Genomic DNA, 24,283 nt, shown 5'->3' with positions numbered 1-24,283 from the left:
TTAGAAACTAACAACAAAAAGGAGAAGGGCGTCACTGCACTCTCATGTTTATTCGAATCTTGAGGAAGAAACAAGTCAACATTCAATAAGGAGGAGAGGACTGAACTGAACCTCCTCCTTTCAACATCAACATGAGTTGAATAGTGTCTCCATTCTTTAGATGAGCATCCACAATGGAAACATCATCGGGAAGTATTCTGCCGTGAATGACAAGTCGTTGTTGCACCACTGCAAGACCAATCTTCTCTTGAATGAGTTGTTTGAGGTAGGAAACTTTGTCCGTGTCTTGAACGATGAATTTGTTTAATGCACCAGTAATAGTTTTGATGTTGAGTTGCATGATGAAACACTTTGAGTTTGTTTTGTGTTGGTAAAACAGTCCAGCAACTGTTGCTATTAAATAGTCCCCTTTCGAAAAACGTGAAAATTGAACCAGTTCTTGTTGAGCCATCACAGTTGTATGTCTTCGAGCAGAAGAACCAGTTCTCAGTCTAAAAAAAGTTACCCTTCTCTTACTAGTATTCTCAAAATATTGTCTCAAATTATCTTTATTTACATTTCATCCCAATTATTAATCATGGTGAAGCTTGCGGACATCAATTTTCTCTGTCACTTTGAATGCCTTTGGTTTTTGTCTTGTTCGCACGGAAGGAGACAAGTCATCGAATTGTTCACTTAGATCGCTACGAGAACTAGATGGGCTCTTATCTTGTTGTTGTTGAACATCACTGAACTCCACATTTGAGGTGAAGTTAATTCTCGTTTTAATAGCACCTTCCAAAAATCGAAGTGCTAACACAAGAGTTGGATTCGACTCTGGGTCTTCCATAATGTCATTGATCAAATTCTTAATGTAACTTTGGAAGAAAACTACAATAACAATGACAGCAATTAAAAGATAAATAGGATTACTCAGAATGGCATAAAACTCATTCCATCCCAAAACTAACAAGGCAACATAAATCCATCCAGGAATATTCGATCTGTTTTGTAACGCAATAAGTTGTGCTCTTTGAGCATCTCCATAACTACGTTCAGTATTCAAAATATAGGATTCATATGCTCGAACACAAGCATTTTCATCCATGATTAAAGAACTTTGAAAGATAGACATTGCATCTCTCACAGGAAGAACAACCTTTTTCTCACCACCTGGAGTGGATGGTGTTGTCACAGAAAGAGCAATAATTGGAGAGGAGGTACTATTTTCACGTGTGACCTCAGGTTGAACAAGATGCTTCAGAGCATTTTGAATGTCATCCTGTGGTGGGAATGCAAAACCGCTCACTGCTCCTGCTTCGTTCAAGTTTGGTAAACGGAGGTGAATATTATCAAGTTCCTCGTGGTCTAATCTACATAAGAAAAGTACGTCCAAAATTACAATGGCCTCTTGTCTTGCCTTTGAATAATCCTCCTTGATCTTTTCTAGATTCTTCCAAACTCGTGGCATTCCATGTTCGTCTCTCTTGAATAACTCTTCGAACTTGCTATTGAGAGTGAGAGAAATGACATTGGTAATTTCTCTCACTTTTGTAATTATTTCTTCTCTAGCAGTAGAATGGATTCTATTCACATATTTGGAAATGTCATTGACGTCTAATTCTCGAAGAGATGATGAAAGTTGTTCTTCCTCTTCTTGAACTTTCTTAGCATAGTAACTACGAAGAGATTTCCAAAGGTTGACGTTTGGATGTGTAACCCATGGATTGATATCTTCTCTGATATGTTTTTTAAGCTCATCAAGTTGAACCTTAACAACCACTTCTACTTGTTTTTCACGATACTCCTCGATGATTATTTTAAGCTCTTCTTCGAGAGTTTCTAAAATCAAATCAAAAGAAAATCGTTCTTCTAATCCTGGATAGACAGATCTCTTAACATGGTCCAAAAAGAAGTCCTCCACCACTGTATCATGAAATTGCTTGATGGTATGCGAAAAGTCCTCAACTACCTGTCCTTCGTCAATCTTGTGTTGTAGAGCGGCTTGAAGATGTTTTTTGAAGGCATCCAAAGATTTCTGTTTCAAAATTGTCAACTGGCTGTTAAAAATCATGGCCACCTCCGTAATCATTCTTTCCTTGAACTCAGCTGCCTTGTTTGCAACGACATCTGGTACGTATAATTTTGTTTGATCCAAAAAAGCAGCAATTTCCCTCTCTACTCTCTCTTTTGCTTGAGCTCCAAAATTTGAAACCAGTTGCTTTTTCTTATGCTCAGCATTCCATTCTTTTAAGACCTTTTCAAAATTTGTACTGAAGAGTGTGTTTGAAATTTCATCACAACGATACATGGCCAACATTTCTTTTTGCGTTGGAATGTCCAAGTCCTTATTGGCGTCGATGACTTTCCAAATTTCGCTTGCATACATTTCAAAATCGTCGATGGGAACTGACTTTTTGTACTTTTGACTGAAGATATAGTGTTCATGATTTGGGTCAACGAATCTTCCTCTCATTTGGTCAATTTCTTGCTCAAAAAGTTCAGGTTGTAATTCTTTATGTGGTAATGAGGTAAAATCAAAATCAAAAAAGTCTGTCACTTGAGAATTTTCAAAATCCTTTGGTTTCATAATTCCTGTCCATATTTTCTCAATATCTTTCATCATTTGCTCCTTTAAAGTATCAAGATCAGTTGTTGACCTGATATGATCTCTAATGACAAACAAAAGCAAAGTTTTTGATGGACTAGAGTAAAAATTGATTCACATCGTCAATCACACGTTTCGCCACAAAAATTCAAAATACATACTTATTCTTTTGAAACAATTGCAAGTTCAACTCAAATACCACTCTTAGCAATGAAAGATTAGCTGCATTATATCTTCCGATATCTTGTTGCCACATATTTACAAGCAAAACCTCGGAAATTGCAAGCGCAAACAATGAAATCTTTCTCTCAAATGCCATATTATCATCACCTGATCCTCTTTCCTTTGAATCCGTTCCTTCCAAGTCCATTAATAATACATCTGTATCTATGGTCTTTTGAGCCTTTGCCATACAAACTCCGAGAGTGACTTGATAACGACCGGAACGAGCATCCATGGTTGGGAAATGAGTATTGAAGAGTCTATTGAGCAGAGTGCTCTTACCACTACTCTGAGGGCCAAAAACAGAGAGAATGTTGTAATTGACTCCTTTTCCCTTCATATTGGATTGAGTGATGAATGAGTCCAAATTAGTGCTAATTAGTAAGTTTGAAATTTGGCATCAGTTAGTTTTATACGAGATAATGTAGAGTAACCATCACGACAACGGCAATATTATCACCATATTAATTTTGATTTGTCAAATGTTTTTCGGAGAAGAAGTGATTGATGAATTGTCGGAACAATTTCAAAATGTTGTTTTGATGTCAATAAGTCTTGTTATTTAACAATTTCATAGAAACGTACGTGAATTTACCATCTCCATCGACTAACTGAACGAATGCCGACATGTCTTTAGATTCTGAGGATGGCTGAGTCTTAGGGTGTTTTTCAGTCATTTTTTTGTAATTCTTTTGTGAATGTTCAATCGAGTCTTCAGTACTCTGAAATGACGTCAACTGATAAAGTAAAATCGTGTTCACAAATCAAAGAATGGAGAGATTGCATTAAAACTGATTGGTCAGTTCAAATGATAAATGTAGATTTATTGAGAGATTCTTGTTGCCAAGTCGCTAACGGATGGCTTAGGTAGTTAATAATTTAGTTTATGAAGTCATGTATGTCTTGGAATCGATTTGATTTGGCATGTCCTTAATCTTAACTTCGAAGCGATTTTGAATGTTTTGTAATACTTGCTCGTCAGTGACTTCTCTTTCGAATTTTTTGCCGACCTTGGATGGCATGTCAGGAGAGATGAAGGAAATGGCCAAACCCTTGGTACCAAATCTGCCAGCTCTACCAACTCTGTGCAAGTAAGAGTCTGGATCATCAGGCATATCGTAATTGATGACAATGTTCACACGTTGGATATCAATACCACGACCTAGCAAATCAGTACTAATCATAATTCTCTTTTCAAAGTTCTTGAATGATTGATATTTAGCAAGTCTTTCCTCTTGCGTCATGTCAGAGTGCATGGTGATACATGGGAAACCAATCTTTTCCAAAAGTTCCTTGAGCTTTTCTGCTCTATGCTTAGTTCTAACAAAGATAACAACTTGATTGAACTCGAGAGCGTCCAACAAACTGATCAACTTGCTATTCTTTTCATCTTCCTTGAGATTAACATAGTATTGTTGAAGTCCGTGAAGGGTGAGTTTAGAGTCACTGTCCACTGTGACCTCGTTCAAAGCAGAGGTGTTCATGAATTTCTTTGCAGTGTTACGCATCTCTTGTGAGAGAGTTGCACTGAACATCATGACTTGCTTGTTTTTAGGTGTCTTCTTGAAGATCTATAATAATGTACAAAAATCAAATAATATGAATCATAGCATGATGAATATCCAACAACAATTGTTAATGTGTGTTCGGATAATGTTCAGGATTATCATGTGTACATTTACGTCATCATCATTGATGTCCACAATCATCATAACAAGCATCATGTGATTATTGTTTCAATGAGCATATTGATCATCAATTCATACAACAATAATAATCCATCATGATAGTGTTTCGAGATCAAGTGTGTGGTCATTATGATGATTTGAGTAACAATTGATGATTTCGGTGATGATGTATCATCATATTATACAACAATTTTTCATAGGCCAACATCATACAACAATTAATGGTTAATGTGATACAAACAACAACAATTAATACAAACCTCTTGCATATCATCTCTCATCTCGGTTGATTCCAAAACCTTATCGCATTCGTCAACAATGAAGAATTTTACATTGCCGAGTTTCAAATGTCCACCCTTTGCCAATTGTAAGACTCTACCAGGAGTACCAACCACAATATGTGGAGTTTCTTGCTTCAATTGATCGATATGATTCTTGATTGGCAAGCCTCCAATGAAGGATTTAACTTTAACTTCTGGAAGATATTTAGTAAATCTGCTGAATTCTTGGCAAATTTGGAAAGCCAATTCTCTAGCATGGCACAAGATGACGCACATTGTCTTTTGTTCTTCTACTTGGAGTTGTTGAAGAACAGAAATAACAAATACAGCGGTCTTACCCATACCAGACTTGGCTTGGCAAAGAACATCGTTACCAGTCATGGCTTGAGGAATACATTCATGTTGTACTTCGCTCGGATGTTCAAAGCCGCAATCAGCAATGGCTCTCAAGATCTCAGGCTTTAATAAAAAGTCTCTGAAACCAGAGCTGTTAACCGAAGAGTAACCTTTAGTTGCTGCAGGCTTTTTGTCTGTAGCAGGTGTTGGCTTGATGGTTTCAGTTTCTTCGAAATCAGCCAATTCTTCGTCAACAACTTCCTTCTTTTGCTTGGACATTTTTTTTGAGTTTGATAATTCATCTTCAACAACAAGCTTCGCGAAGCTTTTTGGAATTATGGATAAGATTGAAGTCCATCATCCATAGTATGATTCTTGGTTAAGATGATGATGGAGGGATATCCATTGAAGTTTTACAGAACGTATTCCTATCCGTGGAGTATTTTTCTTGGTATGCTGTGCATGAAAATTTTTAAAGTCAAATTCGTCCAATATTGATCGAAAACGTGATTGTGATGAAGTACTTCTCTTTTAATACTAGACTTCCAAATTCACAAGTCATCATGTGCTCACCAATTCAATACAGATCCATCATATTGAAAAAACTTTCCATTGTGCGTCTCTGGAGTAAAATCATCTAAAAGCTTTATAATTCCTGGAACTGCCTCTTGTGTTGTCAATGGTGCCTTATCTGTTCCAGTATCCGTTTTCACTGTTCAATTCGATCATCAAATACATTACATTGTAGTATTTTCATAAATATTCCATTTAAGAACCATTTTCATAATTTAAATATTTGGAATCGTTCAAAACATCCGCACACATGCAAACAATCAATTTTCTTCAAAACTCTTACACAAACAACACTCTGCGACTTACCCCAACCAGGATGTATGGCAAATGCGTAAACGTGACCCTCCAACTCAATACTCATCATTTTCGTTAACATATTGAGCGCTGTTTTCGAGCAACAATAACTCACTCTCTTTCTAGGTCGATTCGTTCGATTAATACTTGCCATTCCACTCGATACATTTGCCACAATGGCTCCATCTTCAAAACAATGATTATTATACAAATGTTGAACCATTAGTAGAGGTCCAATACAATTTGTCTCATAGACAGAGAGCATGTCTTGTTTGGTAGCATTGAGAAGTGTTTCAAATCGATTTGGACTAAATGTTCCTGCATTATTGATAAGAATGTGAAATTTAACGTTTTGATTTTTCATCTTTTCAACATAGGTTTTGATAGTTTCTTCTTGAGAAACATCGAGAGAATCAATCTTCAAACGATCAGGATATAATTGTAATAAGTCTTGTAATTGTGTTGCATTTTCTGGCTTTCTACAAGTTGCAAAAACTCTACGTTTATCATTGACAGAAAGTAACAGTTCAACCAATTTCAATCCACTTGGATAGCATGATGATAAAAAAATAGTTAAAAATTATTATCATGTTCAGGATGCGAATTACAACCCCACACCAGATTTACAAATAATAATTTTCAATTAAATTTGGTTTCCATTTCTCCACAAAATCGCAAACATACATTCCCTTTGAACAACCAGTGATGAGAATATTTTGAGCTGTTTGTAAATTCATGTTCATGTACAATTTCTTGTTGATGTGGTGAGTACTTGTGTCCAATTCCGAAGCTCACACCTTCCAGTTGAAAAAGATTCGGCGTGAACCGCAAGTTTCAATATTTTTTTTCGTGTCTTTTCCCAAAGCGATGAAACTTTGATGTACATACACAAAGATATTGACTCAAAAAAAACAAGTATTAGATACCCAGTGTATGCAATGAAAAACTTCGTTCCAAGCAACCACACCAACATGTGGGTATACACATGTTTGCTCGTGCTTTTCATGTTTGTTCAATGTTCAACTGCACAAATCTTGACTCGTGTTAAACCAGACTCGATTCTCGTGTTGAATACCAACCAGACTGGTTACATTGATCATGTCATCCCAATGAATGAACAACAACCAGAAGGCATGTTTATCATTAGTGGAAGTCCCAATCGAATGACCATTCTCAATTCATTCCATGTGTTTCAAAGTTTCGTCATTGACACTTCATCAAATCCAAAACTCAACACGATGGGTGTAACAGAAACATGCAAAGGAGGTTTATACACTCCAGACTATGGTTCATTCAATTTAGTGTATAGTGGATCTTCGATTGGAAAATCATATATTGTCCAATTGAAATCCACAAATTTGTCTCAAATTGTGGATTTGGTTTCACTAGGACCTCAATCTCAAGTCATTGATGTGGTTGCCAATCGAGAGTTGAAACTCTTACACATCATGTTGAAGAAGAATACTCTCTTGACTCTCCTCACATTCGATCCTAAAGATAATTCCATTCGTGAACAATTATTTCCAACCATGACTGCTGCCAAGATGCACTTTAATATTGAGTTAGGTCTTGTGGTTGGAGTTGGCAATGCAACTGAAGGTCATTTACTCGTTTTGGATCCAATTTCATTGCAAGTGTTGACTGAACAATCCTTACAACGACTCTTCACTGTAGATTCCATCACTTCATCGGTAACAAACAGACAATTGTTGATCATCTACTCCGAGTATTATACTTCTATGGTTCAGTTCACCTACCACCCCTCTACCAAAACATTTTCTTTCACTCAAGGAGTGTATCATAATGAATATATGAGAATATCAAGATGTGAAATTAGACAGACAGCTACATGCTTGAATGATAATAGAGCAATTATGGCTTTCAATCTTATGGTCTCGTACAAGGATCCACGTTACTATGCATTGGAGGCAGAGGATGACTTGAGATTGAGTTTTACTCAATACGACGATGAAGATCAAGCATTGTTGTATGTGCCTCAAACCTATTTTGATGGAGCGACCTTTAAAATTGGAATATTCAATTATGCAAAATTGCTTCCTTAACTTCTTGTTCAAATGCCATTGCTTTGGTGAAATGAAGACTTTTTTCATAAACATTCACTACTGAAGTGTTTTATTCTCACAATAAAAACATAAATAAAAGAAATCTTTGTGTTTCAAAATTCAAACTATCCAAAATGGAATCTAAAGCCACCACCACCTGGGAATCCACCTTCTTGGAAGAAGGAACTGAATGGGTGACCATGATGGAATCCACCGCCTTGATCACCGTGACCATGTTGAGTGTCAAATTCACCTGCATCGTATTGTCTACGCTTGGTTTCATCGCTCAGAACTTCATAGGCCTCTGTAACTTCTTTATACTTTTTAGCAGCCTTTTCCTTTTCTTGTGGTGTTTTGTGCTTGTCAGGATGATATAATTTGACAAGCTTTCTGTATGATTTACGAATGTCGTCTTGGGACACTTCATTCTTCTTCTTTCTATCAAATCCAAGAGCCTTGTAGTAATCTTTTTGGGAATTAATTCGCTCTTGTTGTTGAACTCTACCTAAAATTTGTTGGATCTTTTGCTGATGTTTGTTAGCATGTTCAGATTCTCTGACTCGGTTTGCGTCACTCTTTGCCTTGTCGAAGTCTTCCTGCAAGACATGGAGTTGTGCTCTTGAAATGAGGCACGCCATCTTATATTCTGAGTTTTCGTCACCAAGAGAGTCGATAAGAGTGGTACAATATTTAATACCGTCATCAGCGATGGTATGATCCTGTGCTTCACTGTATGATTCACACAATTTGGCTTTTGTATCAGTTAAATCGACACCAGGTAAAATGTTCTTGGAGTCCTTGTCTTCCATAAGATCAATATATGCCTTAAAGCTCTTCACAGCTTGTAAATGATGTCCGCTTGCAAAATCGGAAGTTGCTTTTTCATGAAGGCTTTCTGCTTGTTTGAGAAGCTTGAACAACTCTTTACATGCTTTGTGTTCAGGATCTACTCGTAGACACTTATTTTTGATTGTGTTTTTAGCATTGGAGATGTCTCCTAACAGGTATAAATATTTGGTGTAAAGAATGGTAGCCTCTACATTTGAGCTTTCCTTCGCATAAATAGTCTTAATATCTTGAGTTAAAATAGGGAATAATTTTGCTCGCAATGCACAATGAGCACGTTGAATCAATAAATTTAAGCTTTCTCTGGCTCCTACTTCCTCGGAAATTAATTTTGTAATTGTTTGAATGCAAGCTTTTGCGACTGGTCCACTATTGTCATTGTCAAGCCCCAGCTTTGCGTCAATAGTGTCACCGTCAGTATTTTTGATAAGTCCCTGATACAATGATTTTCCGAGTTTTGCCTTTCTCAACTTTTCTGTTGATTCATTGCTTGGTTTCAACGAAATAAGAGATTCCAGTGCAGAAATTGCATCATCAAATAAACCAAGTGATAAAGCCAATTGTCCTTTCATGGACAATGCTTGGGTATGATCAGGTTGAATACGAATCAAAGCATCAACATCGGAAAGAGCAAAGATAAACTTTTTCATTAACTGGTAAGTTTCAGCCCTCTTTAAAAGTGCTCTCTTGTTTTCTCTATCCACCTCCAGAGCATTTGTATATTTGGAAATTGCCTGTTGATATTCTCGATTCCTAAAATCTGTATCACCTAGTTCTATCCATTCTTCTGCTGATTTACTTTTTGGTTGAGCCATGACACGACCTCCCATCGTCATCATCATCACCGCCACCACTACCATTATTGCCATCATTACGGCCACTGTTATATGAGTTCTAGGCCGAGGGAAACAACTACTCCCATTCCGATAATGAGGATGACGAGTATCGCTCCACACCATTCTCATTAATTGTTGTATGAATTATTGTCGTGGAATTTTTTTTGAGGAAACAAGACTCGCCAGGCATGGAACACGTGTCTGATCGATTCCGAGAAATTCATCCCACCCAGAAACTTTGAAAACATTTCTTTCAGAGTTGCCATAGATTTCAAGACGTTTCTTCTTAGGCCTACAGGTGGTATCAAAAACAAGCAACGAACAGATAATTAAAAAATGAGTGAACAGGAATTTGCAAGTGAATCACAAATTGTTGAACATTTCTCAAAATTGCAACAAGAATACAACAATATTGCTGGAACTGTAGCAAAATTGGAGTTGGAAATTAGAGATCATAGGTATGTTCGGAATGAGGAGAATATAACCTTCATACTGAGGATGATGATGAAATTTTAATTTTGTCGGATATTGTATGATGACCATGATTCATATATTTCTTGTTACATCATGTACTTCCAGTTCCGTTTTGACTGCTTTAAGAGAATTGGATGGAGACAGAAAATGTTATAGATTAATTGGAGGAGTGTTAGCTGAAAGAACAGTGAAAGAAGTTGTTCCTGCTGTGGAATCAAACATGGAAAATGTAAGTTGACCACTCACAATCATGATTGACTCAACAACCTCGGAACTATCGTTGACACAAATAATGTTTTGATTACGAAACGGATCATGCAATTTTAATTTAACAACAACGAATTGTGAACAACAATAATGGTCTAATTGAACAATGCAACTGCTCATCAGCTGGAAAACACTGTCAAGAAATTACATCAAGATTTGGATGACAAAGAAATGGAATTGAGCGCTTTCAAGACCAAGTACAAGATTCGATTCAAGAATGAAAGCATCAACACAGAAGAGCGTTCGTCTTCCTCCAAAACAAGAGGCTCCAGTGGTGTACTAGCTTAAAAAATGTCCAAACCAAGCAATAAAACAGAATTCGACCAACAATCAGACGATGATGCTCAAGGTTTTATTGTTCCCTATGAGGAGAAAATGAAAAATAAAACTAAATTGTGTAATGTTGAAGAGGATGCGTTGCAACTTTGTGTGCTGAACAACAAGGGGCTCTCCGGTTGTGAGAAGGAACTCGAGAAATATAATAATTGTCGGATGAAAGAATTAACAAAACAAATGATTCAGGAAAACAAAGCAATTCTGGAAAAAGATTCTGTGAAGAGAAGATAAATGATACGTTCAGAACGCTTTGTTATTCATTACACAACTACCATACAGGTACGGAATTCGGAATAGAGTGTCTCATTGTGATCCACTTTTTTCGGAAAGTAGTGAGTACTGTTTTCGAATCGAATTCAAGTAAATGCAAATCTGTCAACAAAGTTTCAATTTAATAAATAATGGATAAAGTGTACAAGGTCAATAATGAAATACAATGTTATGAAAATTTGGGATGTTAGTGTGCATTAACAATTTCTAACAACATAATCAATAGCATCAGCAACATAATCCACATTCTTTCTATTCAGGCCACACATGGAAATACGACCATTATCAGTGAGATAAATGTGGTATTTCTCAATCAAAACTTGTACATGCTTCTTTTGAAGACCAGTGAATGAAAACATTCCAATTTGTTCAAGAATGTGAGTCCACTTTCCAGGGGTTCCTCTCTTTTGTAAGGCGTCAAAAAGTAATTGTCTCATTTCCTTAATTCTGTCACTCATCATTACTAGTTCTTTCTTCCATAATTGGAACAATTCTGGACTATTCAATGTCATGGCAACAATTCTTGCACCTTGCAATGATGGTGAGGAATAAAGGCATCTAACAATGACCTTCATTTGAGATTGAATTTGCTTTGCAGTTTCAGGATTAGATACAACAAAGTTCAATGCACCAATTCTTTCACCATAAAGACCGAAATTCTTGGCATAGCTTTGAGAAGCCATCATTTCAATACCACGGTCCACAAACATTCTAATAGCAAATGCATCCTTATCCAGGTCACCACTAGCAAATCCTTGATAAGCACTGTCAAAGAATGTAAAGTGACCCTTTTGTTGGATAACATCAGCAATGACTGACCATTGTTCAGGAGTTGGATCAACACCAGTTGGATTGTGAGCACAGGCATGCAAAAGAATTACAGACTTGTTTGGAATGGTCTTCAAATCATGAATCATGTCATCAAATGCTAAGCCATTTGTCTTACTATCAAAATATCTGTAATATCCGACAGGAACTCCAGCAGATTGACAAATTTGAATGTGATTGGACCAAGTTGGGTTGCTGACATACAATGCAGTTCCTGGTGGTAAGAATTTAGCAATAAATTCAACTCCTAATCTCAAAGCACCGGTCCCAGAGATGGATTGAACACAAACCACTCTTCCTTCCTCGATAGCTTTGCAGTCAAAACCGAACATTAACTTGGGAGAGACTTTTCTAAAAGCTTCCAATCCATCTTGTGGAATGTATTCCTTGTCCAAATTCTGATCAAGAATCATTTGTTCTACCTTTCTTACAACACTCAATACCATTGGCTTTCCTTCCTCTGTTCGGTAAGCTCCCACACCCAAATTAACTTTGTTTGGAGAGGAGTCTTCTTTGAAAGACTCATTCAATCCCAAGATTGGATCTCTTGGAGCCATAGGAATAGTACCGAAAATACTGGTCATTTTGTTGGTATTATTTGTGGTAGAGGAGGATGATGTCTTGTTGATCGGTTTTTGATTGCTGTTACCTGAAGTGCAATGTACGCTCAAGCTTGCTTGCGAAGGGCAATGATGGAAAATTTTTTGATCGTAAAGTTCTTCGCTCCGACTGTTATTAGACACGAGGACATGATTCGCAAGGGTTTCAATTCTCCTGTGGACTTGTTGGCTGGTTGTTACTTGTTGGGTATTCATGGAAAATGGGTGTTGAGAAGTTAATTTAGTGTGATGATGATGATGATGATGGTGATGAAATGGTGGTTTGCTTGTAGAAAACTCTTCAAATAACGGAAATAACGATGAATGAATAAATGATCGGAATTGTAAAGGGTAGGTCAAAGAGGAAAAGAAAATTATTAAATAATAGAAAAATCCCTTTCTTTGTTAATTCTACTCAATTCGGAATGCTCTAGAGTTGCAAATGAAATTATTGTAACAATGGCCAAACACTGACGTTGTTGAATTTCTTTCGTGTGTTGGTCTTCTTTCAAAGAAATACTTTTTTCGCTTCAACAGCGCGTGCCGTGTGAGAGAGATGAAGAAAATTATTTTTGATTTGAATGGATTCTTATTCTCCGAAGATTTGTTTGTGCTGGAACGAAACTGACTTGGTGGTGTAAAAGATTTATTGAAGAACGCCATTCATTCCTTCTATGTTCACCACTTTCATAAATATCGAATGTCTCAAGAATTCAATCAAGCTGCAGAAACAATTGAGTAGTGACACAATCCATTTAGAATTGAACAGCGTACAACAATATAGCCCAACTTGGTGTGAGGAAGATGTGTTGTTTGCTCTCTTGGTTATAGATGTGCACCTCTTCAAACCATCGGCCTTGCCAAACCATAGCTTACATTGTAAAGTATTTAGTTTAGGTTGACTGGTTTTTTGAAAAAATTTGTCGAAAAAAAATACGTCAAAAGGTACCTATTACTCACGCATTTTTTACTCATTATTATTATTATTCTCAAATTTTCATACTGACATTCACACAAATCTTGTTTGAACACTCAGAAACACAATGGTCAGCCACAACAACGCAGTGCCACAATCAAAGTGGAAGAAGCAATGGACTAACAGAACCAAGTTGTTCTTCGATCAGCCAGCCAAGGCCAAGAAGAGACAAGAATTGAGAATCAAGAAGGCTAAGAATGTTTTCCCACGCCCAACTGAATTGTTACGTCCTGTTGTCAGACTTTCCGGAAGAAGATATAACAGAAGAGTTAGTTTGGGAAGAGGTTTCTCCGTTGAGGAATTGAAGCAAGCTGGTATTCCTCTCCAATTCGCCAAGACTGTTGGTATTGCTATTGACACCAGAAGAAGAGATTTGAGCGAAGAGAGACTCCAATCCAACGTTCAAAGACTCCAAGAATACAAGCAAAGAATTGTCTTGTTCCCAAGACAAAAGGGTACTCTCAAGAAGGGACCAATTGCTGACAGCCAAGTCACTAAGGTTGAATCCCAAGTCAAGGGTACTGTTTTGCCAATCAAGAAGGTTGTCGCTGCAGTTGAAACAAGAGAAATTACAAAGCAAGATAAGGAGTCTAGCGCTGTTAGAGCAATTGTCAAGGCCAGAAAGTCAATTAAGCAATACAGCTACCTCCAAAAGAAGAAGAACAAGGTTGCCACTCAAGCCCCACAAGGAACTGTTGCCACTGACGATCAATAAGCACTTAAATATTAATAACACCAAAATAATTTTAAATTCTAATTCTTTAGTTTTTTCTTGATTGCTGTCTCAAGATCGAACTTGTCTCTTTTCTTGGTTGCTTGGGCTTTTAAGGGGGGAAGTGTTGCCCAATTACGATCAATGATCTTTTGGCATTCTGACGCAATAAACGACTTTAATTCTTCCTCTGATAAGGCTGTGTTGCAGCCAGATGGAGGACATGTGTTGGCGTTGCTTACTTGATTGATGATAGAATTACAAGGTGGTTGAAAGCCTGGCAACATGGTGAATGTACTTGCTTGTTGTTCAAAATACACCAAGGGCTCTGATCGATCGAACGGGCCTGACGATACAGACATTTGCAATTGGGAAGGTGGGAGTGGCGATGTTGAAAACATGCAATTCGAATCCACGAAATTAGTTTGCTGCTGACCAAATGGGTAGGACAGATATGTCTGTGTTGATGGGGATGACATCAGATTTGATTGGTTTGAAACCATCATAGTTTGAGGGGTTTGGGGAACTTGAGGATAGAGTTGACACTGCTGATTGGAGTCTGTGGAATAGGTTGACGTGCTCTGCTCATCACTAAAACCACTTCCAAACAACAGATCAAACCCATCAAAGTCCTCTTGATCATCAGTGTTATTCAGACTGAGAAAACAGTTGAAAAAGTGGCTTGAATTCAAACTGTTATTGGATGCTTGCATTCTTTTATAGTTTGGTCGTTAATAAGGCTGACACAAACGAACAGCAAATAAGGGAAATTCCTGAAATGTCCAATTCATGATTTCCAAAAACGCTTTCTCTAAAAATTCACGAAAATCTGTAAATCGTGGGCACATTGTTCATGTCTGGACTCAGTACACAAAATCCTTGCTCGTGAAATTGTTGCAGAGCTAAATCCAATACATCTTCTTCCACCATTTTTGGAGTCTGCCCAAGAATGAATTGTTTAAATTCGTGAAGCGGAATGGATCCACTATGTGTCTTTCTTATCAAATGACTTCTCAAGTACGAAACATAATCAAAATTTGGAGGTGTACTATTTTTGTTATCCAATGAGTCTTGTTTCTTCTTCTTCTTCTTGGATGGAAGCTGAGACAGAGTCATCATTTGCTGACGTTTCATTCCACAATTTAAATAATCTAAACTGCTATCAAAGATGTTAAAAATCATTTCAACATCTTGTTCGATGATTTCATCACGTAAATGGAGTTTTGCAAGAGCTGAGGACAAGCGAATGAGAGATTCTAGAGTTCTAGGAGTGATGGGTGCATATGTCTTTCTTTGGCTATTTACATTCATGAACTGATTTCGTAACTGTACATATTTTTGTGAAATCATTTCTCTGGATTTGTCATTGAGAGTTGGGAAATGTTTGGATTTGGCATATTGAATATACTTTTTAAGGATATTAAGGGGAACAAAAAGGGATGGATCAAAATTCTCTGATTTTTTGATAATATTTTCAGCATCAGAGTAGCTAATTTCATCAGCACAGTCCTTCTTAATAGAGAAGAGAGTACTATTCAATTCGTCTTTAAGAAGATCTTGCTTGAATGAATCATGGAAATATTTGTGAGAGGAAAGGACATGGGTAGCAATTTCTCTATCGAGAAGGGAGTCGTTGTCATCAGTGAGTACAAATACAAGGTCAAAACGGGAGAGGAGAGAATCTGGAAGTTGAATATTTCTCTGAATAGATATACTTCTATCATATTTGCCATAGATTGGATTGCATGCAGCGAGTACAGAGCATCTGGCGTTCAGAGTTACCGCAATACCAGCTTTGAATACTGAAAACGTCTGTTGCTCCATCACTTCATGCATGTGAACTCGCTCGACATCAGTCATTTTGTCTAGCTCATCAATGCAAACAATTCCTCTATCTGCTAATACCATGGCACCTGCTTGAAGGGTTCTTTCATTCGTTGAAGAGTCTGAAACAATTGCTGCTGTTAAACCTACTCCGCTTGAAGATCTTGCATTTGCAGAAATCGCCAACGGTGACGTGTTCAACACAAATCGTAAAAATTGAGATTTTGCTGTTGAAGGATCTCCAATGAGTAAAACATTGATATTACCTCGTATTTTCGTACACGTGTCTTCAAATTCCTTTTCAACACCACTAAGCATTAAAAGAAGGAGAGCTTTTTTGATTATATCATGTCCATATATTGAAGGAGCAACAGAATTGGATAAAATGTCAAAAATATTTGGACATTGAGAGAGTTGATGAATTAATACGCCATCTTTGACAGATATGTCATTTAGGGGAGAAATGTATCCTCTAATTTTGTCAATGTTATTTGCTATTAAGGCAACTTTGGCGACAGATTGTTTTCTATTTGATTGACCTGGTATCGACAGAACTTTGTAAATTCCATAAACTTTAACTCTATCACCAGGCTTAATTGTATCGCATAAATCACATTCAAGGATACATTCCACAGATCTGGGAAGCTGCCCAACAGGAGATTTCTCTGGTAAATCTTGTAAAACAATCTTTTGAGTGTCCACAAAATCTGAAAGTCCAAATTCAAAATCCAAAATATTTCCCTCAGAATCCTCCACTGGTATTGGATTAATAAATATATTATCTGAGGCAATATTATTCGAGTATTCCACTTTCAAAAACTTTTTTGTAGCTTCACAGTAGTGAACCGAGCTTAGTAATCTCTGGCAAACCGAAGAGCCTACGTGTGGCAAGTTTGTATAAAAATCTTGAAATCAGTAGCATATTTAACAACACTTACAACTAGTAATAATTCCTTCTATACAGACAATTTTTCCAATATGACAAGACTGCAAAAACCTAGGAGATGTGTGATGAGTTGCATTTCCTGTAAGGCCTATAAAATTCCTAGATGATGTATTCATTTCAAAATGTTTGCTATCCATTCTTTGTATTTCCTCGTTCAATGCCAGCTCAAAAGTCGGTATGCAACTCGAAGGCTCCATCTGTAATTTATAACAAAGTGCAGGGTCAAAATCCCGAATATGATTCAAATCCACAACTAGCCTAAAATAATCATTCGTATGTGGTTGTTGCAATGATGATGTTTTAGATAGTAATCCTTTTAATCGGGTATGATAAATATTCTCACCCTATTGGTACATATCAAAGAAAATGTTGATGATGAAAATTTGAAAATGATTGAATATTATTATTCGGAATGTATGATTGTTATCAACCATGCTGTTTATCATCGTACGCTTTCATACTCACATTCTCTTGAAACGATGAAAGAAATTGTCGAAACCTTTGATGTCGGAGCAATGTCTCCCCATCATTCATTTTTTTTACAACTGTGCAACACAACTCACAAACACTAATGAATTCAATAAAAACACAAGTATTCAACACAAACAATGAAAGAATTCAATTATGACTCTCACTTCTTAATCCTGGCTTTACTTTCAAACCGTTCATGAATTCTCTTGTTCAAGAAAAAAAATGAAAAGAAAAATGCCGCAACCAAAATCTAAAGCTTCTCGTGGTGGAGGCTCCGCTGCTGCTTCTTCATTAAACACACGTCCCAAGAAGGTCAAAAAGGCTCAATCCCATCAAGCAGAAATTCTTCAAAGCTCGGATTTGATCATGCAAAGTATTTTATCATGTTTTGAATTATCGGAGGTGTTGAATGAAATGGCTTTTATTTCTTCCAAGTTTTATCAAGTGAGCAGAAGTGAGAAGTTTTGGTCTGGATATAATGTATGGGCTTCTGTGAGGGATCCTCCTCCAATGTTCTATGCTAATTTATTTATGAAGTGCTTTGGTGCTAGCTGGACAAGTTTAACATTGTCGAGTGAAGCCTTGCTCTCAGACTCATTCAAAAGGAGGAATAATCAAGTGAACCTTCCAAACTTTAAAAATTTGCATACTTTAGAGTTTGAATGGAGTTTTGATGAGGTTTTAAACGAAAAAGAGAATAATATAGTGTTGAGCAATTTGGTTGACTTGTTATGCCAAACTCCATCTTTGACACAGTTCAATTTAAAGCTAGCTGGTGAATCGATTCCAAATTTTTCAAGCAATGCTCTAGATGGCATGAAGAAAGCGTTGCAAGGCTCTTTTAAATTCAAAAATATTACTATTATTCTTGGTGGAGTTCTTGAAGGAGAAAATAAGAATATTATGAGCGAATTCGTTTCAAATTTATTAACACAATCGTCTTCAACATTGGAAAGCCTAATTATTCGCTCTGTAGGCACAATAGATGCACAAAAGTATCTCAAATCGATCAAATATCCAGCGCTGAAAAATATTGAAATCAAACTCGTTGAAAGAATTCGCTCAACTGGTGAGACGTCACAAGCCATTCAAGAAATTATTATGAATAATGCAGATCATCTCGAGAGTATTCAAGTTGAAAATGATGAAGGTGTTAGTATTGTATCCTTGGTGAGCACTATTATGTCTCTCTCTTCCCAAAAAAAGCTCACAAAGTTGAAAAAGTTAATATTTGGTGGGTCTGACAATATGGACACTTTAAATTCCACAGAAATACAAGCGCTCACCAATGCACTCCCAAGCTTGGAAACTCTTGTTATCAAAGACATATTATATGGGACATGGTTAAGAAATTTCTTGCAATCCACAGTGCAACATTCCAACAAGTTAAAGGTCTTCAAGTTGAAAGGAATCGAACCTTCTGAATCAAATGGATACATTGACGAATGTCTAGAAGGTTTAGTTTTACCAACCTCCATCACAAAGTTTTCTTTGAAACGAACGCCAGTTACAAACCAAGTACTCAAACAGTTGCTTTCGGGAGGTCAATATTCCAACTTAAAAGCTCTTTCGTATGGTACAGAGGGCGTTGACTTGTTTTACATTAATGACAGTGGACTGAATGAAGATACTCTCAGTTACATCCTTCCACTCTGTCCACGCTTAGAAAGCCTCTGGGTTTGTGATTCAATGGTCAAACGTTTGCTTCCTATTGTTGCCAAGTTCACTCCTAATTTATTATCACTTTCATATCAATGTCTAGAGTTTAGAGGAAGAGAACTCGTAGAAAATTATGAAGCACCATCACCAAATATTTCTCCATTGTTATCCAATCTCATGTCATTAGAATTGTTGATTACTTGTAGTAACGATGAACTGTCAAGAATATTGTCTTATACTCCCAACATTGTGTATCTACAATTACTCTCCAGTAACTTATCAGGACAAGTCATTGAGGTTTTATCAGAGTCGAAGTGTGCCTCAAAACTTGTAGGTATTTCGTTGATCGATCCATATTATGAGGAAAAGAGGCCGTGCATTTGTGACGCTGAAAAAAGCGAGTTGAAACAGCAAAATTTCAAACTTGCAAACATGTTCAAAAGGTTAGAGACTTTGGAATATTCTATTGGTCATCACTTAATATCTCTCAAGTTGATGATTGCTATTGTTTGTTACTCTCCTAGTTTGGAAGAGGTAATATTGAACGGAAGAAACGTATTAGAGGGCGTTGATATGGACAACTTGTGCATGGAAGAACTCGTTGAATTAATCGAATCACACATGAAAAAGAAGAAGAAGCATCAGGAGGTTGACGAATTTAGCTTAATACTTGACATTACAGTTCCTAGAATAACAGACCAACTTAAAGTGAGACAATTTTCCAAAGATAGAATTGAAGATCTGCTCGAAACATCGGTTGCACTTGTGAGTGGAGAAATTGCTGAACGAGTCGAATATCAAGGTATTAGTTTGATACACCATTTACTGTTGAATGCTCTGAATGGAGATGATGATGAACAAGAGGAACAAATTGAAAAAAAACAAACCTCAGAGGACGAAGATTGGGAAGATGATGAATAAATTATTTTCTTATAATTTAATTGAGAACGCTTTGCCTTGAAGAGGAATTTCCTTCTTCAACTCGGTTTGAGAGAGTCCACAATTACGAACACAAAGAGTGGATAGAGAGGAGGATATTTTGCCAACCAGTTTGTCTTCTTGACCAACACCAAACAAGCATTTCATACCCTTAACAGTGATCTTGGTATAATCGAGATCAAGAATTGATATTGATCCATTCTTGGAAATATTTTTCACAACTTCGTCTGAAACATCTGTTCCTGTTAGCCTGAGGTGACTTAACGACTCATGTTGAGAAATATTTTCAAAAACGTCTGGTGTCAATCCATTATTTTTGCTTAAATCAAGATGCTTGAGACGAGGAAGGTTGTTGAGTAATGACTTGGCCAACTCTGGTGTAATGTTACAATCTTCAAGCACTAGTGAAGTGAGAGTTTTTACATTAGAAATCTCAGTAGGAATCTGGCATCCGCTCAAATTTAGATGTATGAATGGTCTATAATTTTCTGCGTCCACTTGAATGATGGACAATACTTGAGATTCATTTAATTGGTGATTAACCATTTCCAGAGAATGTAATTTTCGTAACTTGCTGAAGAAGTTGAAATCTGATGCAGGAATACTTGCTCTTAAGAATTTTGTTAACTTTAACTCCCTCAATGTATCATTATACTTCTCTCCATTCTCAGTTTTGTTAAGTAAGTAGTTAAAACCATCGTAATCAACTCTAGTGACTTTCACATTTAGACTTTGTAAATTAGGGCTTCTGGCCATTAGGTATTTTAAACATCTATTATTGAAGGAAGTATTTCCACTAAAGTCGAAAGAGATTATTTTAGTGAATGTAGATAGCACCGTTCTTATTTGTTTCGTGTTCAGAGGAGTTTCTTGGTCATATTCATAACATGATTGAACGCTGCAATCCACATTGCGCCACAATAAGAAAGGTGTTGAAGCTGTGCCAACACTGGACTCAGTATGATCATCTGTACAGTCCATGCTTGCCGATGATGATTGAACTAGTTGTTTTTTGCGTTTTCCGAATAATAATTTTGTTATTTCCTAATGGTTTAAATGCTTAAATGCACACAATGGTCGTTTAAATTAAACCTACCTTCCATGTTTGAATGAGAACTACATTTTCTTTTATGAAATCAGGAATTAATAGATTTTGGTCGTTCTTACTTTCTGAAACGAGTTGTTGATAATCATATGTAAATTGTCTATTTTGATGATGAAAAAAACGCTTCAAATAAGATGCAAGAGGAAATGTAATAAAACTGAAAATGTGCTGCACCAATACATCTGGAAGGACATGCTGTAAGTGCACCATATTTGAGAAAAAGTCGTTCACAAAGTAAATCTTTGAAGCGTTCGCCAAGCTTGCAGGATTTGCTGTAGACTTGGAATCTTTCATTAAAATTGATTCCATCACAAAATATTTCTCATGATTAAATGTTCTCTTCTTTTTTGGTAAATATTGATCATATTGATTTGGTGATGTAGAATACCTAGAAAGACTTGAATCCGATTGTATTAACGAAGTAGAATTTATAGACAGTGATGATAAATTTCCACTTGATGATCCAGGAACGTCTCTTAACATGGACAATGATGATAAATTTCCCATATTTTGTTGTTGAATTCCACCCGATGCAACCATATGTGCAACTGATTTTGGATTTGGCTGGCCCCCTGCTTGTTGTGGATTAACGGATGATGATCCGTTTGATGGTGGAAGCATTTTTTTGGCGCTTGAGTGAGGTCAAACAAAGTGAACCATCAAACAGAGGACCATGAAATAATTTAAAACGATCGAGAAAGAGAAACAGTATCAGAAAGGCCAAGTGTTCTGTGTTTGATTGGTTCAAGATTACCTTTGAAAATGAATTATCAAAAGTGCACAACACTTTAAAAAAATGTCTTCATCATCTCCTTCGCTTACATGTTTGCCTGCAGTGGCTGTCTCAAAAGAAGAAGGCTTGATTGCTTTCAGTGTTGGATCAAATATTCATATCTTTGATAAGAGGTAAGAGGATATGGGATTCCGAAGAAGAAACTTTTTGAAAACATTTTGCTGTTTGATGAATATTGTTGATGATGAAAAGCCTTCAAAAGGAATTGTTGAATCATAAATTGGAAAAGGCAAATGTGAAGTCATTGTTATTTGAAGGAAAATACTTTATCGTAGCATCAAGTGAAGACAAATCAGTGCTTGTGTTCTTGTTGAACGATACCAATACGCAATTGAAGTGTGTCGGAAAAATTGAATTAGTTAAAAAACCTAGTTGTTTGGCTGTTCATCCAGTTACTAAAGAATTGTGGATAGGAGATAAATTCGGAGATGTTTACGCTGTTAATTTATTGTCAGAATTTGATGCCAACTGTGCTTCTCCCAAGCTCATCAAAAAACCTGCTCCTAAAATGGGACACCTTGCCATGTTGACAGGATTAATTCTAAATGAGAAATATATTATTACTAGCGACAGAGACGAAAAAATTAGAATTACTAATTATCCTGAATATTTCTTGGTTCATAACTTTTGTTTGGGACACACTGAAATGGTCTCATGCATTTCATTAGCAGATGATGACTGTAAGTGGAATCAATAGTTGTGAATTTTTCTAGAAAGATTAATCATTACATGATACTAGTGTTGGTTAGCGCCAGTACTGATAGCACTCTCAAAGTTTGGAAATATTTACTTGACTCTGATGATGCCCTTAAGTATAGTTATGATTGTGGTGAAAATAATTATCCAAACGTTTTGCAATGTGTGACGATTGGTAGTACTAAGCTTGTTTTTGTCTTGTATGAGCAAGCTGACTACATTCAAGTTTTGCAACTCGACACTGAAACTTGTGAATTAGTGCCAAAAATCACCATTCCCATGGGCAGTGAAATTTTGAATTTCCTTGTTTATCAAGTTGATAACAAGACACAAATCACTTTATTGACAGCTTCCTCTCCAAATGTGCATGTTGCAGATCTTAGTGTAAAGCAATCTGGTGACTTGAGCGTCAATGCTGTGCCATCTCATGCTATAACTATTGAATCTTTTCAAAAAGAAGATTTTGTTTCAGATAGTATCTATTCAAGCTTGATAAGAAAGATGGATGCAAAGAAGAGTGAAAATGAAGGAGAAGACAAGCAACCAAAGAAAAAGAAGAACAAAAAGTAAATACTAATCCACCTCACCTCTTTGACCTCTTATGATCCTGATTGAATTCATTATCGTCATCCGAGCAGTCAATGATATTTTCATCGTCTAGCATAATGAGCTCATCGTCAAATTCTTCAGTTTTTACGTTATTTGTTTGGTGAGTTTGGTTTGGTGAACCTCTAGTAGGATTGACATTATTCGTTGCTTGCCTATTGCTTTTGATGGTGTCAATATTTGACTCAATTTGTTTTTTCAACTCTAATTTTCCACTGAGCTTTGAAGATAAATTGCTTTTAAAGATCTTCTTTGCTTCTATTAATTCATCCACACCGCCTCCCATAATTGTAATACTTTGAGGAATTAGTAGCAACATTCCTCTCCGTACCAAAACATTGGATATCTTCACCTTTGTTCCTAACTCTGTTTTTAAAGAAATAAAGTCTATAGGCTTGTACTCCATTGCTTGAATGTTGTTGACATGACCATCACTGAGAGTAAATTTGAGTAATCTTCTACTATAGTTTGAATTGGTGTAATCTTTCTTTGGTTTTGCTCCTTGAATTTCAGTATGTAAAGCATCAGAAAAGAGTAAATCGCCTTCTTCCATTTCTTCATTCGAGCTATCAACCAATTCCTTGTCCATATCAATTTGATCCGTCATTGGGATACCAATATCCCAAATATCATTAATTTGTAAAACAAAAGGCCCTTTTAAAATCTTTCCATGTTCTTGTTCAAGATTGGAAAATAGAGAATAATTCGGAGAAGGCTTTTGAGCAATTTTGTCATAATCGGAAACTAGAAATTGTTTGAAAACAGCTTCTTTCATTCCTTCCAAATTATTTCTCAAATATGGTTCTTCACTTTCAACAAATTGGATACATTGTTCCAACCAATCATCCAGCACGAATATCTTCTCCGAGAGAAGACGTGATTTAATTTGTGATTGCATTTTTTTTAATGTTGTTGGAAGGATTATTCCATCGCACGATGGAACTAATGAAACAATTATTATTCAATTTGTTATTATTATTCGTTATTTATTGTTGTTAGAAGAATGGACCTAGTTTAGTCCTAGATTGTTCTCTTCATTTTGTAGGAAGGGAACTC

General features: G+C 36.4%; 14 protein-coding genes across 14 annotated transcripts; 5 read left to right on the top strand and 9 right to left on the bottom strand.

Moving 5' to 3' along the window:
- Positions 1-571: 571 nt before the first annotated feature.
- Positions 572-3,486, bottom strand: C9374_004900 (uncharacterized protein; the record flags this gene model as incomplete). The annotated part of the gene is made up of 3 exons (XM_044694591.1): positions 572-2,684; positions 2,749-3,183; positions 3,395-3,486. 3 exons carry the CDS (start codon positions 3,484-3,486, stop codon positions 572-574), a joined length of 2,640 nt encoding a protein of 879 aa, XP_044548612.1.
- Positions 3,487-3,693: 207 nt separating this feature from the next.
- Positions 3,694-5,393, bottom strand: C9374_004899 (uncharacterized protein; the record flags this gene model as incomplete). Its single annotated transcript, XM_044694588.1, has 2 exons — positions 3,694-4,380; positions 4,758-5,393. 2 exons carry the CDS (start codon positions 5,391-5,393, stop codon positions 3,694-3,696), a joined length of 1,323 nt encoding a protein of 440 aa, XP_044548611.1.
- Positions 5,394-5,683: 290 nt separating this feature from the next.
- C9374_004898 (uncharacterized protein) lies at positions 5,684-6,724 on the bottom strand (the record flags this gene model as incomplete). The annotated part of the gene is made up of 3 exons (XM_044694587.1): positions 5,684-5,826; positions 5,994-6,526; positions 6,666-6,724. The coding sequence occupies 3 exons, from the start codon at positions 6,722-6,724 to the stop codon at positions 5,684-5,686; spliced, it is 735 nt and encodes a 244-aa protein (XP_044548610.1).
- A 228-nt stretch (positions 6,725-6,952) lies between these two features.
- On the top strand, positions 6,953-8,044 carry C9374_004897 (uncharacterized protein; the record flags this gene model as incomplete). The annotated part of the gene is made up of 1 exon (XM_044694586.1): positions 6,953-8,044. The coding sequence occupies one exon, from the start codon at positions 6,953-6,955 to the stop codon at positions 8,042-8,044; it is 1,092 nt and encodes a 363-aa protein (XP_044548609.1).
- Positions 8,045-8,169: 125 nt separating this feature from the next.
- C9374_004896 (uncharacterized protein) lies at positions 8,170-9,705 on the bottom strand (the record flags this gene model as incomplete). The annotated part of the gene is made up of 1 exon (XM_044694585.1): positions 8,170-9,705. The coding sequence occupies one exon, from the start codon at positions 9,703-9,705 to the stop codon at positions 8,170-8,172; it is 1,536 nt and encodes a 511-aa protein (XP_044548608.1).
- Positions 9,706-10,062: 357 nt separating this feature from the next.
- Positions 10,063-10,755, top strand: C9374_004895 (uncharacterized protein; the record flags this gene model as incomplete). Its single annotated transcript, XM_044694584.1, has 3 exons — positions 10,063-10,184; positions 10,306-10,429; positions 10,591-10,755. 3 exons carry the CDS (start codon positions 10,063-10,065, stop codon positions 10,753-10,755), a joined length of 411 nt encoding a protein of 136 aa, XP_044548607.1.
- Positions 10,756-11,270: 515 nt separating this feature from the next.
- Positions 11,271-12,716, bottom strand: C9374_004894 (uncharacterized protein; the record flags this gene model as incomplete). Its single annotated transcript, XM_044694583.1, has 1 exon — positions 11,271-12,716. The coding sequence occupies one exon, from the start codon at positions 12,714-12,716 to the stop codon at positions 11,271-11,273; it is 1,446 nt and encodes a 481-aa protein (XP_044548606.1).
- Positions 12,717-13,200: 484 nt separating this feature from the next.
- On the top strand, positions 13,201-14,191 carry C9374_004893 (uncharacterized protein; the record flags this gene model as incomplete). The annotated part of the gene is made up of 3 exons (XM_044694582.1): positions 13,201-13,238; positions 13,398-13,445; positions 13,537-14,191. The coding sequence occupies 3 exons, from the start codon at positions 13,201-13,203 to the stop codon at positions 14,189-14,191; spliced, it is 741 nt and encodes a 246-aa protein (XP_044548605.1).
- Positions 14,192-14,229: 38 nt separating this feature from the next.
- C9374_004892 (uncharacterized protein) lies at positions 14,230-14,901 on the bottom strand (the record flags this gene model as incomplete). The annotated part of the gene is made up of 1 exon (XM_044694581.1): positions 14,230-14,901. One exon carries the CDS (start codon positions 14,899-14,901, stop codon positions 14,230-14,232), a length of 672 nt encoding a protein of 223 aa, XP_044548604.1.
- Positions 14,902-15,007: 106 nt separating this feature from the next.
- Positions 15,008-17,492, bottom strand: C9374_004891 (uncharacterized protein; the record flags this gene model as incomplete). Its single annotated transcript, XM_044694580.1, has 3 exons — positions 15,008-16,890; positions 16,951-17,302; positions 17,424-17,492. 3 exons carry the CDS (start codon positions 17,490-17,492, stop codon positions 15,008-15,010), a joined length of 2,304 nt encoding a protein of 767 aa, XP_044548603.1.
- Positions 17,493-17,651: 159 nt separating this feature from the next.
- Positions 17,652-20,009, top strand: C9374_004890 (uncharacterized protein; the record flags this gene model as incomplete). The annotated part of the gene is made up of 1 exon (XM_044694579.1): positions 17,652-20,009. One exon carries the CDS (start codon positions 17,652-17,654, stop codon positions 20,007-20,009), a length of 2,358 nt encoding a protein of 785 aa, XP_044548602.1.
- Positions 20,010-20,018: 9 nt separating this feature from the next.
- On the bottom strand, positions 20,019-21,753 carry C9374_004889 (uncharacterized protein; the record flags this gene model as incomplete). Its single annotated transcript, XM_044694577.1, has 2 exons — positions 20,019-21,071; positions 21,124-21,753. 2 exons carry the CDS (start codon positions 21,751-21,753, stop codon positions 20,019-20,021), a joined length of 1,683 nt encoding a protein of 560 aa, XP_044548601.1.
- A 175-nt stretch (positions 21,754-21,928) lies between these two features.
- On the top strand, positions 21,929-23,191 carry C9374_004888 (uncharacterized protein; the record flags this gene model as incomplete). The annotated part of the gene is made up of 3 exons (XM_044694576.1): positions 21,929-22,038; positions 22,118-22,605; positions 22,665-23,191. The coding sequence occupies 3 exons, from the start codon at positions 21,929-21,931 to the stop codon at positions 23,189-23,191; spliced, it is 1,125 nt and encodes a 374-aa protein (XP_044548600.1).
- A 13-nt stretch (positions 23,192-23,204) lies between these two features.
- On the bottom strand, positions 23,205-24,125 carry C9374_004887 (uncharacterized protein; the record flags this gene model as incomplete). Its single annotated transcript, XM_044694575.1, has 1 exon — positions 23,205-24,125. One exon carries the CDS (start codon positions 24,123-24,125, stop codon positions 23,205-23,207), a length of 921 nt encoding a protein of 306 aa, XP_044548599.1.
- Between the last annotated feature and the right edge of the window lie 158 nt (positions 24,126-24,283).

The sequence above is a fragment of the Naegleria lovaniensis genome, assembly GCF_003324165.1.
Source record: "Naegleria lovaniensis strain ATCC 30569 chromosome Unknown tig022, whole genome shotgun sequence".
NCBI lineage: Eukaryota > Heterolobosea > Eutetramitea > Acrasida > Naegleriidae > Naegleria > Naegleria lovaniensis.
This window is presented reverse-complemented; position numbering and strand designations above follow the sequence as displayed.